The sequence below is a fragment of the Coregonus lavaretus genome (genome assembly GCF_964263955.1).
Source record: "Coregonus lavaretus genome assembly, contig: HAP1_SCAFFOLD_496, whole genome shotgun sequence".
NCBI classification, from domain to species: domain Eukaryota; kingdom Metazoa; phylum Chordata; class Actinopteri; order Salmoniformes; family Salmonidae; genus Coregonus; species Coregonus lavaretus.
The window spans coordinates 314,870-333,757 of NW_028165072.1; the positions used below are offsets into that span (position 1 = coordinate 314,870).

The window sequence follows — 18,888 nt, forward strand, 5'->3', positions numbered from 1 at the left end:
CACTCTCCTCTGATGCCTTTTAGAGAACATGCATTCAGCTTAATTTGTGTTCTGGGATACTAGGCCATCAATATTGTTTTATTTGGCCATCTATCATGGACTGGTGCTTTTTCAGTTGATGTGTATTGCTGCTCTTTTCCTCTGCTCAGTGAGATGTGCAGTGTGGCCTAATCACAGATCAGAGTATTAATTTCTAGGCACACAGAAAAAGGGCTGTTGCTTGCCATGCAATACAAAGGTACAGAGTAGGCCTAATCAACACCTATTGATTATTTTATGTTGACCGCTTCCTTCTGGTGTGCGGTTTTCTGTTCAGCATACCTGGTATGAAATGTTTGTGTTTCCTTCTGTTGTTCTGTCACTGTGGAGACACACACATACACAGTTTATGAGAGTTTATGGGCTGCCTCATTCTAGTTCTGCCTGGTAAAAAAAAGTATAAAGGTTTGGAAATGTGTGTTACTTGTGCTTATTTTTTTATTATTATTATTTTATTTGATAAGTACTTGAATTTACCGGAATTATTTTAATTTAAGCTATTTTGTAATTCATTTAATTTATTTATTGTTGGATGAACTATAATTTGCCTAAAGATGATTATTTTGTATTTTTGTCTGTCTGATTGTTGCCTTGTGTTAAAAAATAAACTCAAGTAACTCAACAGTTACTCAGTACTTGAGTAGTTTTTTCACCAAGTACTTTTCTACTCTTACTCAAGTAATTATTTGGATGACTACTTTTACTTGAGTCATATTTGTTATATCTAGCCTAGCTGTAGAAGAATGGACATCTGCACAGTTTCACATTGTACATCACTCTGTCGTTTAATGACATGTGCCACACATTCTGACAACCCATTCATCCGTAAAGCAGCACACTATCGTAAACCATAACAACGTACAGTACGACGTACAGCACGTCGTACCATACATAACATTTCCCCCCCTTTCCAAAACCAGGGACTGGTACCATATATAAAATGTCCATAGGGCAAGAACCTAGAGTGATACCTGTAAGAAATAAACATTAACCCTTAAACGGATGGACTCTCCAAACTAGCCAGTTCAGTCCATTAACCTGGAGGTTGACTAAGACACCTAACGGAGCCTAAGAATGAAAAGAGGTTAAGTAGTCCCCCAGATAAGCAGGGCGAGTTCGTGCCCGCATAGGCCTTTCTTCATCCGCCACCGCTTGTGGATCTGGCCCTTGGGGAGCCCACAGAGGCTGGGGCTCGGGTGGTAGTGGTGGAGGAGGTCCATCCGGTGGCGTCTCTGGCCTGCATGTCTGTTTTGTGTGCCTTTGTGTTCCTCGAGGGGCAGGGACTTTTCTGAGGCGGCTGGCGTGCCAGCGTGATCCATTGCTCATCATGAAATATGGCGGGCCCCAGTTGTCGACTGACCTGCAAGGGGTCCGACCAGAATGAGGGCATTTTGTTGTACTGCTGAGGCCGTCGGGCTCGGACCCAGTCTGACACTTGGATGATCGACAACTTAGAGCTAGTAGCAGGGGCCGAACGACACACTCACTTTCGCAAAGTGATTATATTTTGAACAGTTCTTGCATATTTTCCCACGGGCTGGGCAGTTTGAAGGCCTTGAATTGTGAGAGCTAGCCCCACAGTTGCCACAGCTACTTCTGTTGGTTTGTCTGTGTGCCTGCTGCACGGGCATGCCGGTGTCTGTGTCCATGCAGCTATCGACGTGGGAGGGCGTGCGCAGCGCGTGATCGTTGTAGTGCGCCTGCTCGGGCTGAAGCTGCTGTGTGAGAATGGCTGGGGGCCGAGTGTATGCTGCAGAGCTGTCTGTTAGCATTGAAGAGCATTCCAACGCCGCTTCAACCTGGAGTGCTATTTTAATAGCTCCATCTAGTTGTAAATTATCCGATTCCAAAAGCAGTTTCTCCCATGTCTTTTCACATAACGTCCCCTCTATCAACTGATCCCTGATGATCTCGTCCTGAAGTGTCCCGTAGTTACAAGAGCTAGCCAAATCCCTCAGATTAGCCACGTAGCTTTGAATGGACTCACCCGGCCGTTGGTGTCTCTTCCGAAGCCGGTAGCGTCGCTCTTTCCCGGCGAAGTGGTTGGAAATGTAGACTTGCGCGTATATAATAATAATATGCCATTTAGCAGACGCTTTTATCCAAAGCGATTTACAGTCATGTGCGCATACATGTTTACGTATGGGTGGTCCCAAGGATGGAACCCACTACCCTGGCGTTACAAGCGCCATGCTCTACCAATTGAGCTACAGAGGACCACGTATAAATAGATCAATTATGCCTTTTTTATGGAAATATTGAGGTGGGATTTTGGAGATCAGTTCATAATTTACGCGCGCTCTCTGCAAATAAGGCGGGCCAGCTCGATGTCCTAGGGCATGATATGCACCCTCTTTGCGTGGATGGCACACAGTTTGGTGTCCTCAAACAGACCGACCAGGTAAGCCTCGCTGGCCTCCTGCAGGGCCATCACGGCGGAGCTCTGGAAGCGCAGGTCGGTCTTGAAGAACAGGGCGATTTTTCTCCCCAGGCGCTGGAAGGGCACATTGCGGATGAGCAGCTCAGTGGAGCTTTGGTAACGACGGATCTCTCTGAGACACGGTGCCGGGCCTGTAACGGGGAGGCTCTCCTGCGCGTAGCCTTGGCGGCGAGCTGCATCCTGTAGGCTTTGCCACGGGTGGATTTGCGAGCGGTTTGCTTGGTTCTGGCCATGGCGCTAGCTTCCTTCTTAGACAGTCGGAGTATAGCCTCGAAATGCCCATGTGAAATGTATAAAGCCGGCAGTGGCATCTGCTGATTGGTCACCATCTCCCCACCACCCCGATTGGCCCGTTACGGAGGCCTCCTCTGTCGGCTATCGGAAGGGATGCTTTGCTTCTCTTTTTTTTTGAACGCGCACCCAAAACAGTACACTGCGCACCCAAAACAATACACTGCGTGCCCATAAAACACACTGTACGCCAAAAAACAATACACTTTGCGTGCGCCCGCAATAATACACTGCGCGCCCAAAACAATAGATCACTGCTGGCCTTTACAGGCAATAATAGTCGCCATAGTCAAGAGTGAAATCTTGTGTTATAATTTAATGCTAGCCTGCTATGGCAAACGAGGCCAATAGTACACTGCGCGGATGCAACTGCACACTGCGCGCAGGCAAAAGCACAATGTGCGCGCAAAAGTACACTGCTGGCCTTTACACGCAATAATAGTCGCCCTAGTCAAGAGTGAAATATTGTGTTATAATTTAATGCTAGCCTGCTATGGCAAACGAGGCCAATAGTACACTGCGCGGATGCAACTGCACACTGCGCGCAGGCAAAAGCACAATGTGCGCACAAAAGTACACTGTCGGCCCTTTATGCGCAATAATAGTCGCTGAAGTCAAGAGTGAAATCTTATGTTCTAATCTAAGGCCAGCCTGCTATGGCGAACGATGCCAATAGTCCACTGCGCGCAGGCATTAGGACACTGCCGCGCGATAATATTCGCCAAAGTCAAGAGTAAAATCTTTTGTTCTAATCACCACATGTTCAGTAATGGCATTTCCCCCCTTTATTCAAATTACAACCTCTCACTTTCAGTTATTTGAAATGAAATAATCTCTCAAATATCACTATATCTAAAACAAGCCATAGAAAGTTGGTTGCAATTTCAATTAAATCATCCAGAAACGACAGAACAAACTCAAATACACTAATAGGAGAAAATATATATTTATTGATATTGTATGTTGTATAGCCTTACTTGTTGGTATCTCAGACGACCAGAACCTTAATAATAATCACCATACTTACTTCACATAGCACGGACATATAGTAGACTACTGACACTCACTCCTATGGAATGGGTATGGGGACTGGACACGCCGGGACCCAGACCCTACTGTTGTCGATCACACATATTAATGTCGTGTTCAGGGTGCTATCAGAGTTATCGGAAATACCTAGTTCCGACTGGGAAGTTTCACTTGAATGACCCTCCAAGTAGGAATTACAAGTGAGAAATAGTGAAAATGTTGTTGCCAATCTTATTGGTTTAAGAATTGTTCCGACTTCAAAACCACTTGAACACAATCATGTGGGAGTTACAACTTCCCATTTTCCACGAGAATGTGAAGTTGGCATAATACAGCATTCAAGTGCTAGTCAGTACTAGGAAACGGACATTTCTGACTTGCTAACTGGTTGAACGCGTTACAATAGCCTAAGTATATAATATGATTGACATAACCACAATAGAAAGGCCTTGGAAGTGCCATAAGTGAAAGCCGACATATTTCATTATTTTTACATTAACCTCTTTAACGTGTATTAAATGAATAATGAAGAAAATTGTGTAATTTAGACTCTACGAAATATGAAATGCATTATGAAGAAAATCGTGTACTGTTGCCTACACGGAAAAGGGGCCTTTCTGACCAAAAGTGCACCAGTATCCCAAAGTATTAATCGAAATCAAGCATAGAAAACAGCGTTAACATTAATAAGGGTGGCAGGTAGGTTAGTGGGTAAGAGCGTTGTGCCAGTAACCGAAAGGTCGCTGGTTCTAGTCCCCGGGCCGACTAGGTGAAAAATCTGTCGATGTGCCCTTAAGCAAGGCACTTAACCCTAAATGCTCCTGTAAGTCGCTCTGGATAAGAGCATCTGCTAAATGACTAAAATGTAATAAAACCATTTTTCCCACGTAAATGTGTGTATTTTCTCACAAATTATGTTCAGAAAATCTCAAACAGTACATAGGCATACAACTACAATGTTTGAAACATTATTAAATAAAGACAACATTTCTGTATATTCACAACTATAATAAAGAAAAATAGGCTATCCGTTTATGGTTGTTGTGTGTAGCTTACTGGTTAAATTGGTGTCTTTTCACACGAATTAAGTAGCACATAAATTTGTGTCTTTTCACACAGAAACGCACGAAATCTGCTGAAATACATTACGCTACCTGTGGCTTTCTCGAGCACGGTTATATGTCAGACATTTGAACGGCTACGGATAGCGGAAAGCAAACCCCGTATTGAGTCAATACTGTCATCTATTGGTAAACATAATCCTTAACGTAAATATCCCAGGTTAGTACACAACGATTTTCCTTGCATGTTTTGCTAGGTCCTGCAGGACATCACCCCCTTCATCTTCCTGGAATAAAAAAATCACACACAAACACAGACATTCTTTCAATGTTGGGAACACATTTTACATGAACATTTAAATCAAGATGGATTACGAGATGCCCAGGCTGATGCGCAAAGGCAACTATGCCGAGCGTGTGGGCGCTGTCGCACCAGTCTACCTGGCTGCCGTGCTCGAGTGCCTGACTGCTGAGATCCTGGAGTTGGCCGGAGACATTGCCCGTGCAAACAAGAAGCCTCACATTACACTGATTAACTCTATAGTATTATCCCAGTTTACGGTCTTGCCTACACCTAGCGAACAGTTTTTTAATTGATATGAAAAATAAATATTCCATTTGATTTGGAACAGCAAGCCAGACAAAATTAAACGGGCCTATTTATAAAATGAATATCAATAGAGAGGACAGAATTGATTAAATATTTTAAGCTTGGACCTACCACTAAAAGCTTCAGTCATACAAAAGTTATACTTAAATCCGAACTGGTTCTCTAGAAATGTGTAAGACTGTCTCACCACGTTCAATAAATGGCATTTCCCCCCTTTATTCAGATTACAACCTCTCACTTTCAGTTATTTGAAATGAAATCAATTCTCAAATATCACTATATCTAAAACAAGCCATATAAAGTTGGATGCAATTTCAATTTAATCATCCAGAAACGACAGAACAAACTCAAATACACTAATAGAAAAATACATATGTCTTGATATTGTATAGCCTACTTGTTGGTATCTCAGACGACCAGAACCTTAATAATAATTACCATACTTACTTCACAAACAATAATTATACTAGCTGCCTGCACATAGCACAGACATATCACTGTAAACCCGAATAAGTAAGCAGAACTTTAAGAAAGTGAGGCAATCCGTTGCCACTGTTTTTTTGAGTTCATAAACTCAAACATTTGAGTATATCATTGCTTATATATTTGGAGTTCATGTTAAATGTAATTTTTAATTATAATTAAATGTACTGATTAAGCCAACTCAAACATTTTCAGTTTATGCTACTCAGAATATTTATTCATCTTTCTCATTGCAATATCTCAAGAGAACTTAATAATTTCAAGCATGAAAATGAAACATAAATATCCTGAGTTAACTTAACATTTATTCGTTTTTTCAATCAATCTTCTGATTACCCATAACTCAAAAGCATAGACTTGTTACAACTCAAAATCATTTACCACCAAACTTAAAATATTTGTGGCAACTGATTGCCTTAAAAATAATAAGTACTCTTGACTTAAAGGTCAAACAAAAAAACATCATCTATTCAGATGTTTAGTATAAACTTTTCTTGCCCAGTCTTTTAGCAAAACAATATGAAATAAAAAAACATTAATAAAAAATAACAATTAACAAGTCTACTTCTGGGCATTTTGTTTATACTTTAAGATGAACTATGTAATAGTAGAACATATTCAAACTCAGAAAAGCTAAAATTACATTAAGAAAATATCATTATATCACAAATAGCTTATAAACTGTTAATACAACATTATTTTTTGCCCACACCTGTGCCTTTTAGCACAAAATGAAACAATCTATTTAATAATAATAGTAATATAACAATAATAGTAATAAAAATAATTAAGAATTAAAAAGAGAATTACATTTACATTTACATTTTACATTTTAGTCATTTAGCAGACGCTCTTATCCAGAGCGACTTACAGGAGCAATTAGGGTTAAGAGCCTTGCTCAAGGGCACATTTACATCATTTAGCAGACGCTCTAGTCCAGAGCGACTCACAAATTGATGCATTCACCCTATAGCCAGTGGGATAACCACTTTACAACATTTTTGTAAACGGTACATTAACATGTACAAAGGCAGTGTTTAGCCTTCCTTTGGCTATCTGGTTCAAATCTAGCAACTTCAGGGTGCACTGTATAGTTTTAGAAAATTAATTCAAACTCGAAAAGCAAAATTAACAATATTAATAAGACAATAAAAAGTATTTAACCATTTCCATAACTGAATAAACATCCCATCCTCAGAAGAAAATAAAGTCCCTATAACACTGTTTCCAACTAGAAAGGTGGCTACTTTAAAGTAAAGTAGCCTGAAACTTTGAGGACAGTTTATTTATTTATGAAAATGTATCAATGAAGAGCTTTCCTTTCTGATAAAAATGTACTTCCCAAAGCTATATAGTACACCTTTTAAAAACAAAATGCCATAGTGTATAAATATGGAGGATATATTTATTCATAATTCAAATTGAAAGTCCAAAGAGAAAAAGAAGCAAGATCAAATTAATAGTATTATTTTACTACGCTACTAGGAAAAATCATGCCATAATTAAATGTATGATGTAAAAGCTTAAAATGGAAATACTTCAATTAAAATCTAAAATATAATTGTTTTATTTTAGCCTTTCCCCTTTATAATTTTCAATTCGACATTTTATCTTTTGAATTTTACGTTTTACATTTGACATTGACATTTTCAGATTCACCTTTTACATTTTGATTTAAGCTTTTAATTTAGAAGTGACAGGTGTCAATTTAAATGAGGAGGCATGGCCCAACTGCTGGTGGGAGGGTCTGAAACGACTTCCAGCTGACAGTTGAAGCTTTGCATTTTAAATTTGACTTTTTAAATTTAATTATGGCATGATTTTTCCTAGTAGTGTAGTAAAATAATAATATTTTTAATTTGATCTCGCTTCGTTTTCCCTTTGGCCTTTCAATTTGAATTATGAATAAAAATATCCTCCATATATAAACACTTAATTCAACCCTGAATTTCAGTTTAACAACAATTAAATGTACATTAAAACGTACAAAGACACTGTGTACTTTGTGCCATTTGGCTGAAAACCCATTGAGTAGAGCAGCAACTTTAACATAAACAGTTGAACAGTATTCAACATGGACCTGACATGACATATTCTCATTATGGACTATGCTCTAACAGAGTGAGCCATCAGAATCCACCACTCCTTTTTGGATCTTCAGTTACACATACAACATCAGCTCATTTTTAAGATTCTGCAGCTTGGGTGACAGTTTAGAGTCATCAAGACCAAGTAAGATTTTCTGTGTGAACTCAAAAGTGTTTGTCAGTCCCTTGGGATAGCTGAGATGTAGTGCATAAATCAGGCCGAACATTACCAGGAAGGCATCAGCAAGCCTGGGGAGATTGACAACCACATCACCCTCTAGGACGACAGAGACTCTCACTGGGTGGTAGTGAACTGGGCTTGTGGCATCATCACTGACTGTTGTAAGGAGGACCACTGATGCATCCCACAGGTCTGGCTCATCCATATCATCCTTTAAAAAATGAAAGGGAGAACATATACTAATCACATTTACTGAAACTATGGCTGTGGCAATTTTGATTACAGTTGGATGTAGGGGTGGAACAGTACATGTATTTGTATTGAACCGAAATGGTACGGGCGTCTCGGTACGGTACATGAATTTACACGGAGAATACACAGTATAAAAATAAATCAAACTTGAGTGCAAATTAATTAATGTAATGCGGAACTACTGTTAGACAAGCGGTTCTTTAGGGACACCTAATCTGTAGCCCTGCCCTTAGCTCTGAAGCTCCCGAGCCCCGCCTACATGTCGAGTCAGTCAGTCCAGTCCAAATGAAGAGTCCACATGAAGCGAACTAGTCCCTTCCAAATACAACCAAACACGGACGTAGCTGTATCCCTTCTCGCCTCGACCACAAATGGCCTCGAGGCCCGTTTGATTCGCTGTTTGCTCCGGTATTAGCTGTTAGCTCCGCCGTTAGCTCCGCCGTTAGCGTGTGAAGCTAACACCAAAACTCACATCATCCCTTGTCACCTGCAGCTGGCCTTCCGTAACGACGAGGACCCAACATCCGGGCGGTGCTACTCCCCAAGAAGACCGAGAATGCCGTCAAAGCCAAGTAAATTCGCTACTGCGGCTTCAACTTGACTACTCAACCCCCAAAGGCTATTTTAAGTGCCAACCAATTGAGTGGGTGTATACACAAAGAACCAGACACCTGGATAGTTCCCGTTGAGGTTCCCCCCGGAAGAGAAATGGTTTCTGACTGCAACAGTGAGTCCTACAACATCTTCATTATATCAACCCCCTCTCCACTAAGCACCCCAGTTATTTTAGGGACACATATCACTTCTTAGAAAATATCAAACACATAGCTGTTCCCTCCCAAACATATACACATATATACAGTATCTCACAAAAGTGAGTACACCCCTCACATTTTTGTAAATATGTGAGTTTTTTTATTTTTTATTTTTTTTATTTTTTATTATTTCACCTTTATTTAACCAGGTAAGCCAGTTGAGAACAGGTTCTCATTTACAACTGCGACCTGGCCAAGATAAAGCAAAGTAGTGCAATAAAAACAACACAGAGTTACATATGGGGTAAAAAAAACATAAAGTCAGAAATACAACAGAAAATATATATACAGTGTGTGCAAATGTAGCAAGTTATGGAGGTAAGGCAATAAATAGGCTATAGTGCAGAATAATTACAATAGTATTAACACTGGAATGCTAGATGTGCAAGAGATTATGTGCAAATAGAGATACTGGGGTGCAAAAGAGCAAAATAAATAACAATATAGGGATGAGGTAGTTGGGTGGGCTAATTTCAGATGGGCTGTGTACAGGTGCAGTGATCGGTAAGGTGCTCTGACAACTGATGCTTAAAGTTATTGAGGGAGATAAGAGTCTCCAGCTTCAGAGATTTTTGCAATTCGTTCCAGTCATTGGCAGCAGAGAACTGGAAGGAATGGCGGCCAAAGGAGGTGTTGGCTTTGGGAATGACCAGTGAGATATACCTGCTGGAGCGCAGACTACGGGTGGGTGCTGCTATGGTGACCAATGAGCTAAGATAAGGCGGGGATTTGCCTAGCAGTGATTTATAGATGGCCTGGAGCCAGTGGGTTTGACGACGAACATGTAGTGAGGACCAGCCAACAAGAGCGTACAGGTCACAGTGGTGGGTAGTGTATGGGGCTTTGGAGACAAAACGGATGGCACTGTGATAGACTACATCCAATTTGCTGAGTAGAGTGTTGGAGGCTATTTTGTAAATGACATCGCCGAAGTCAAGGATCGGTAGGATAGTTAGTTTTACGAGGGCATGTTTGGCAGCATGATAGAAGGAGGCTTTGTTACGAAATAGGAAGCCGATTCTAGATTTAACTTTGGATTGGAGATTCTTTATGTGAGTCTGGAAGTTGAGTTTACAGTCTAACCAGACACCTAGATATTTGTAGTTGTCCACATACTCTAGGTCAGACCCGTCGAGAGTGGTGATTCTAGTCGGGTGGGCGGGTGCTAGCAGCGTTCGATTGAAAAGCATGCATTTAATTTTACTAGTGTTTAAGAGCAGTTGAAGGCTACTGAAGGATTGTTGTATGGCATTGAAGCTCGTTTGGAGGTTTGTTAACACAGTGTCCAATGAAGGGCCAGATGTATACAAAATGGTGTCGTCTGCGTAGAGGTGGATCTGAGAGTCACCAGCAGCAAGAGCGACATCATTGATATACACGGAGAAAAGTGTCGGCCCAAGAATTGAAGCCTGTGGCACCCCCATAGAGACTGCCATAGGTCCAGACAACAAGCCCTCCAATTTGACACACTGAACTCTATCTGAGAAGTAGTTGGTGAACCAGGCGAGGCAGTCATTTGAGAAACCAAGGCTATTTAGTCTGCCAATAAGAATGCGGTGGTTGACAGAGTCGAAAGCCTTGGCCAGGTCGATGAAGACGGCTGCACAGTACTGTCTATTATCAATCGCGGTTATAATATCGTTTAGGACCTTGAGCGTGGCTGAAGTGCACCCGTGACCAGCTCGGAAACCGGATTGCATAGCGGAGAAGGTACGGTGGTATTCGGAATGGTCGATGATCTGTTTGTTAACTTGGCTTTCGAATACTTTCGAAAGGCAGGGCAGGATGGATATAGGTCTGTAGCAGTTTGGAGTATATCTTTTCATGTGACAACACTGAAGAAATGACACTTTGCTACATTGTAGAGTAGTGAATGTACAGCTTGAATAACAGTGTACATTTGCTGTCCCCTCAAAATAACTCAACACACAGCCATTAATGTCTAAACCGCTGGCAACAAAAGTGAGTACACCCCTAAGTGAAAATGTTCACTCGTTAGTGTTACAAGGTCTCAGGTGTGAATGGGGAGCAGGTGTGTTAAAATTTGGTGTCATCGCTCTCACACTCCCTCATACTGGTCACTGGAAGTTCAACATGGCACCTCATGGCAAAGAACTCTGAGGATCTGAAAAAAAGAATTGTTGCTCTACATAAAGATGGCCTGGGCTATAAGAAGATTGCCAAGACCCTGAAACTGAGCTGCAGCACGGTGGCCAAGACCATACAGCGGTTTAACAGGACAGGTTCCACTCAGAACAGGCCTCACCATGGTCGACCAAAGAAGTTGAGTGAACGTGCTCAGCGTCATATCCAGAGGTTGTCTTTGGGAAATAGACGTATGAGTGCTGCCAGCATTGCTGCAGCGGTTGAAGGGGTCGGGGGTCAGCCTGTCAGTGCTCAGACCATACACTGCACCAAATTGGTCTACATGGCTGTCGTCCCAGAAGGAAGCCTCTTCTAAAGATGATGCACAAGAAAGACCGCAAACAGTTTGCTGAAGACAAGCAGACTAAGGACATGGATTACTGGAACCATGTCCTGTGGTCTGATGAGACCAAGATAAACTTATTTGGTTCAGATAGTGTCAAGCGTGTGTGGCGGCAACCAGGTGAGGAGTACAAAGACAAGTGTCTTGCCTACAGTCAAACATGGTGGTGGGAGTGTCATGGTCTGGGGCTGCATGAGTGCTGCCGGCACTGGGGAGCTACAGTTCATTGAGGGAACCAAGGTCTCTAACATCCACCAGCTCCGTGATGTCGTCATGGCGGAGTGGAAGAGGACTCCAGTGGCAACCTGTGAAGCTCTGGTGAACTCCATGCCCAAGAGGGTTAAGGCAGTGCTGGAAAATGATGGTGGCCACACAAAATATTGACACTTTGGGCCCAATTTGGACATTTTCACTTAGGGGTGTACTCACTTTTGTTGCCAGCGATTTAGACATTAATGGCTGTGTGTTGTGTTATTTTGAGGGGACAGCAAATTTACACTGTTATACAAGCTGTACACTCAATACTTTACATTGTAGCAAAGTGTCATTTCTTCAGTGATGTCGCATAAAAAGATATACTCAAATATTTACAAAAATGTGAGGGGTGTACTCACTTTTGTGAGATACTGTGTGTGTGTGTGTGTGTGTGTGTGTGTATATGTGTATATATATATATATATATATATATACATACATACATACATACATACATACATACATACATACATACATACATACACACACACACACACACACACACACACACACACACACACACACACACACACACACACACACACACACACACACACACACACACACACACACACACACACACACACACACACACACAGTGGGGGGAAAAAAGTATTTAGTCAGCCACCAACTGTGCAAGTTCTCCCACTTAAAAAAGATGAGGCCTGTAATTTTCATCATAGGTCATCTATGACAGAGAAAATGAGAAGAAAAAAAATCCAGAAAATCACATTGTAGGATTTTTAATGAATTTATTTGCAAATTATGGTGGAAAATAAGTATTTGGTCAATAACAAAAGTTACTCAATACTTTGTTGTATACCCTCTGTTGGCAATGACACAGGTCAAATGTTTTCTGTAAGTCTTCACAAGGTTTTCACACACTGTTGCTGGTATTTTGGCCCATTCCTCCATGCAGATCTCCTCTAGAGCAGTGATGTTTTGGGGCTGTCGCTGGGCAACACGGACTCTCAACTCCCTCCAAAGATTTTCTATGGGGTTGAGATCTGGAGACTGGCTAGGCCACTCCAGGACCTTGAAATGCTTCTTACGAAGCCACTCCTTTGTTGCCCGGGCGGTGTGTTTGGGATCATTGTCATGCTGAAAGACCCAGCCACGTTACATCTTCACTGCCCTTGCTGATGGAAGGAGGTTTTCATTCAAAATCTCACGATACAATGCCCCATTCATTCTTTCCTTTACACGGATCAGTCGTCCTGGTCCCTTTGCAGAAAAACAGCCCCAAAGCATGATGTTTCCACCCCCATGCTTCACAGTAGGTATGGTGTTCTTTGGATGCAACTCAGCATTCTTTGTCCTCCAAACACGACAAGTTGAGTTTTTACCCAAAAGTTATATTTTGGTTTCATCTGACCATATGACATTCTCCCAATCCTCTTCTGGATCATCCAAATGCACTCTAGCAAACTTCAGACGGGCCTGGACATGTACTGGCTTAAGCAGGGGGACACGTCTGGCACTGCAGGATTTGAGTCCCCGGCGGCGTAGTGTGTTACTGATGGTAGGCTTTGTTACTTTGGTCCCAGCTCTCTGCAGGTCATTCACTAGGTCCCCCCGTGTGGTTCTGGGATTTTTGCTCACCGTTCATGTGATCATTTTGACCCCACGGGGTGAGATCTTGCGTGGAGCCCCAGATCGAGGGAGATTGTTTGTCTTCCATTTCCTAATATTTGCTCCCACAGTTGATTTCTTCAAACCAAGCTGCTTACCTATTGCAGATTCAGTCTTCCCAGCCTGGTGCAGGTCTACAATTTTGTTTCTGGTGTCCTTTGACAGCTCTTTGGTCTTGGCCATAGTGGAGTTTGGAGTGTGACTGTTTGAGGTTGTGGACAGGTGTCTTTTATACTGATAACAAGTTCAAACAGGTGCCATTAATACAGGTAACGAGTGGAGGACAGAGGAGCCTCTTAAAGAAGAAGTTACAGGTCTGTGAGAGCCAGAAATCTTGCTTGTTTGTAGGTGACCAAACACTTATTTTCCACCATAATTTGCAAATAAATTCATAAAAAATCCTACAATGTGATTTTCTTGATATTTTTTTCTCAATTTGTCTGTCATAGTTGATCATACTGACCTATGATGAAAATTACAGGCCTCTCTCATCTTTTTAAGTGGGAGAACTTGCACAATTGGTGGCTGACTGAATACTTTTCCCCCCCACTGTATATAAAACATTAAGGACACCTTCCTAATATTGAGTTGCACCCCCCCTTTTTGCCCTCAGAACAGCCTTGGGGCATGGACTCTTCAAGGTGTTAAAGAGTTCCACAGGGATGCTGGCCCATGTTGACTCCAATGCTTCCCACAGTTGTGTCAAATTGGCCGGATGTCTGTTGGGCCATTTAAATGTTTTGTTTTTCACATTCACCCTCTGATTGGCACACATACACAATCCATGTCTCAGTTGTCTCAAGGCTTGAAAATCCTTCTTTAAATTGCCCCCCCACCCCCTTCACCTACACTGATTGAAGTGGATTTAACAAATGACATCAATAACTTTCACCTGGATTCACCTGGTCAGTCTATGTCATGGAAAGAGGTGTTCTTAATATTTTGTACACTCAGTGTATGTCTCTGTGTGTGTGTGTGTGAGTGATGACAGCCAGGGCTTACTTCAGACAGGCCTAGGATCAGATGCCACATGCACCTACACTGAGCCCTCTGAATATGGGCTCTTTTTGCGTCCCTGTCTTTTATGGGCAATCGGGTTTAACAGGTGGGCTTTGTGCAGAGGCGGGGCGGGCAGAGGATAGCATACCATGATGGCTCCATTGTTCCCAGCACACGTCTGTGCTCTAACACACCGTTATACCACTGTGATACTGGGAACCTCAGACTCACAGAGCACTGCCTCTCTGATCCACTGGCGCTGGACATAAGCCTAGGACTGGCCTGATCCCTGATCCTTCACCTCTGACCTCTTATCCCCGCTGGTCCGTTCTCTATACCTTCTCTCTCATTCTTTCTGTTTTGTCTCATCTCTATCCCTTTTCTTTGTCCTCTCTTCTCTTTCCACATTTCTCTTCTCTCATCTCTGTCCTCTTCTCTCCCCTCTTCCCTGCAACTCTTCATCGTGTCATTGCAGTAAATGAGAATGTGTTCTCTGTCAAGTTACCTCTCAAAACAAAGGTTAACGACACAATCAATAACAAATCCTTCTCTCCTCTCTCAGGAATGAAGCGTCCGTTCAGCCCATCCTCTGTATTGGAGATGGAGGAGGACAGGAACGGTTTAGGAGTGGGGGTGGGGTTGACCCTGGACAGCGAGGCGTGCTGTGACCCCCAGGAGGAGGGGGTAGTCCTGGGGGAGCAGCCAGGACCAGGTGGGGGCGCCCTGCCCTCCTCTGACCACAGCAGGCCCAAGAGGGAGAGGAAGCAGCGTAGCTACACACTGTGTGACGTGTGTAACATCCAGCTCAACTCCCCAGCCCAGGCCCAGATACACTACAACGGCAAGTCTCACCAGATGAGACTCAAACAGATAAGCAACGGGAAGATCCAGCATGGCAACACAGGTAGGACAACCCACCCACTTTCTTCCCTATTCTGCAGCTGTACCCTACTCTACCCCTAGACTGTTAGAAAAAAGGGTTCCAAAAGGGTTCCGCAGCTGTCCCCATAGGAGAAGCCTTTTCGGTTCCAGGTAGAACCCTTTTTGGTTCCAGGTAGAACTCTTTTGGTTTCCATGTATAACCGTCTGTGGAAAGGGTTCTACATGGAACCCAAAAGGGGTTCTTGAAAGGGTTATTCTATGGGCATAGCCGAATAACCATTTTTGGTTAAAGATATAACACTTTTTTCTAAGAGTGTACAGTACCCTATTCCACTATAAAACTCTAAGGCTGCTCACGTCTGTACCTCCTTACCAGGTGAGGAGAGAAATGATAGTGTGCACACTTTTGACAAAATGTGAATATGAGTTCTACCCTCCAATGACACATAAAGCTACATTATATAACCTAATAAGGTGCATCGGTACTGTGTTCTACCTGTTTCATCATACTTTCAGTACATTTCTAAGAGGATGCTGTGATAATGAGTATGACAAGTGAACATGGAGTGCTGCTACAGATGTAGGATCTTAATTTGATCACCCTGTCCCAGGAGAACTTTCCACATTGAAATTTCAGACATGATTTTCCTTCAAGAAAAATGTATCAACCCCTACAAAAATGTCCATTAATTATAATCCACATAATAATTCACATTTCTTGTTGCTGCAGGATTATTTTCCTGCTGTAGCAAACTGTCTCAATCTGTATAGATGTGTTGTGCCCTGGCTCTCAGTACAGGAGTACTAGTGTAATGTAGAAGTGTGTATGGAAGTGTGTATAGAGTAGAAGTGTGTATGGTGCTATATAGTCTTCCCTAGCCTGAGGCTGGACACAGAGGGAGGAGAACAAAGCTGAGTTAAGTCATTCATTGACTGACTAATTAATTGCTGGTTATTTTAGATCGTTCTTGTTCCTGCTCGCTCCAGGGGAGCTACTGCAGTGGCTGCAGTGGAGTTGCAGGTTTTCCCCATAGCTTTGAATATATAGTGAAACTGGCTACATGGTATGATGTTAGTCCTTTCTGTCTCCCACTCTCTCTTTGCTTGTAACCCTCCTACGCAGCTCGAAAACACTCTCACAAACCTGGAGAACCTGCTCTCAAACACTCATCACTCACTCTTGAATACTCTCTCTATCTCTATATCTCTCTCTCACACACACACACGTGCACACACACACGCGCGCGCGCGCGCACACACACATCTCCGCATGAAAATTACTCTGACCCACTTCAGGTGCAGAAATCTCGTACAAACAGCACTTAATTACATAGCAACAGAGACCACGGCAACGCTTGCCATGGCCACAGATTCTTTGGCCCTGATTGGCTGCTGGCAGGCTGCTGGAAGGCTGCTGGCAGGCTGCTGTAGGCATGGTGGTGCAGTGTGTTTCTACTCCAACCCTGTAGGGGGCAGCAGTGGGGACAGACCTCCCTTGAGACTGCCTGGAAACCATGGAACATCTGACTCAGCACTAGAGGAAGGTACACAAACAGTCAATAGTCACCCGCTTAGGTCGTTCAGATAACTGGCTTTGGCAGTTAGTATACACCTGGGATGGCTGTTCTTAAACACAATGTAGCAGCAGTAATCTGGAAAGCAGAGAGATCACGATACACCCATACAAACATACCACCTCTCCTCTCCTCCTCTCTTCTCCTGTCTCCTCTCCTTCTAGCCTCTCTCTCTCTCTCTTCTATTTTGTCTCTCTCTTACTCTCACTCTCTCCCTTCCCCTCTCTCTCTCCTCCCTCTCACCCTTCCCCTCTTTCACCCTCCGCCCCCCCCCCCCCCCCCCTCTCTCTCTCTCTCTCTCTCCCTCTCTCTCTATGTAGTGACACAATGAATAGTTGGCTAAATAATTCAGCCATGCTGCCTGCAGGTGTGTTGCTCATGTGGACGCCCTTCTTTGCAGTCCTCCCAACCATCCTCCTTTCCCTTTCCTGATTGCTTCATTGCTTCAGTGAGCCAGCACGCAGAGCCCAGTCCAATGCCTTGTGGCCAGTCAGTCTTTAAGAAGGATGGGCAGAATGAGGCCTGACGTGGCCACTGACCGTCACTGTCTAAGGCATGGGTCAGCTAGGGCAAGGTCTGACTCAGACCAACTCACACACATACACACACCCATGCTTTTTCCCTAGCACCCTGGCACAGCTCCGGCATTAGAGAGAGATGGGGTGAGAGAGAGAGAAGGGGAGGGAGTGTGTGAGTTTGTGTGGTGTACGGTGCAGATTCCCTCTGACACACAGTCACAATCATGCAGCCTTATCTCTGCTCACCTTCTGCTGACTCCCACTGGCCCACAGCCTCAGCTCACACACACACACACACACATGTTGTTTGCAAGCTTTGTGGATGTTGAAGGGTGCGTGATGTGTGTTTCGAGTAAATGTGTATTCCTGTGTGTTTATGTGTGTGTGTGTGTGTGTGTTTGTTTGTTTGTTTGTTTGTGTGTGTGTGTGTGTGTGTTTGTGTTTGTTTGTTTGTTTGTTTGTTTGTTTGTTTGTTTGTTTGTGTGTGTGTGTGTGTGTGTGTGTGTGTGTGTGTGTCTTCCAACGAATCCTCTCCATGTCGGCTTGTGTTACCCTTCCTCTTTGCTTCACTGAACTGACAGAGGGTCCAGGCTTTTCTGCTCTCTCTCTCTCTCAATTCAATTTCAATTTTTCAATTTAAGGGCTTTATTGGCAGGGGAAATGTATGTTAACATTGCCAAAGCAAGTGAAGTGAAGTAGATAGTAAACAAAAGTGAAAGAAACAATAAATATTAACAGTAAACATTACACTCAGAAGTTCCAAAAGAATAAAGACATTTCAAATGTCATATTATGTATATATACAGTGTTGTAACAATGTGCAAATAGTTAAAGTACAAATGGGAAAATAAGTCAACATAAATATGGGTTGTATTTACATGGTGTTTGTTCTTCACTGGTTGCCCTTTTCTTGTGGCAACAGGTCACACATCTTGCTGCTGTGATAGCACACTGTGGTATTTCACCCAATAGATATGGGAGTTTATCAAAATTGGGTTTGTTTTCGAATGCTTTGTGAATGTCTGTAATCTGAGGGAAATATGTGTCTCTAATATTGTCATACATTTGTCTGGAGGGTAGGAAGTGCAGCTCAGTTTCCACCTCATTTTGTGGGCAGTGTGCACATAGCCTGTCTTCTCTTGAGAGCCAGGTCTGCCTACGGCGGCCTTTCTCAATAACAAGGCTATGCTCACTGAGTCTGTACATAGTCAAAGCTTTCCTTAAGTTTGGGTCAGTCACAGTGGTCAGGTAT

At 42.9% G+C, this 18,888-nt stretch overlaps 1 protein-coding gene across 1 annotated transcript in view; it reads left to right on the forward strand.

Annotated features, from left to right (window-relative positions):
* The first annotated feature begins 8,705 nt into the window (after positions 1-8,705).
* LOC311116312 (ras-related protein Rab-5C-like) overlaps positions 8,706-18,888 on the forward strand; it is a 36,893-nt gene continuing 26,710 nt past the window's right edge. The window contains exons 1-2 of the mRNA XM_084191410.1: positions 8,706-9,200; positions 15,225-15,566. Coding sequence (XP_084047536.1) covers positions 15,555-15,566 — 12 coding nt within the window. The 5' untranslated portion in view covers positions 8,706-9,200; positions 15,225-15,554. The remainder of the gene's footprint in view (positions 9,201-15,224; positions 15,567-18,888) is intronic.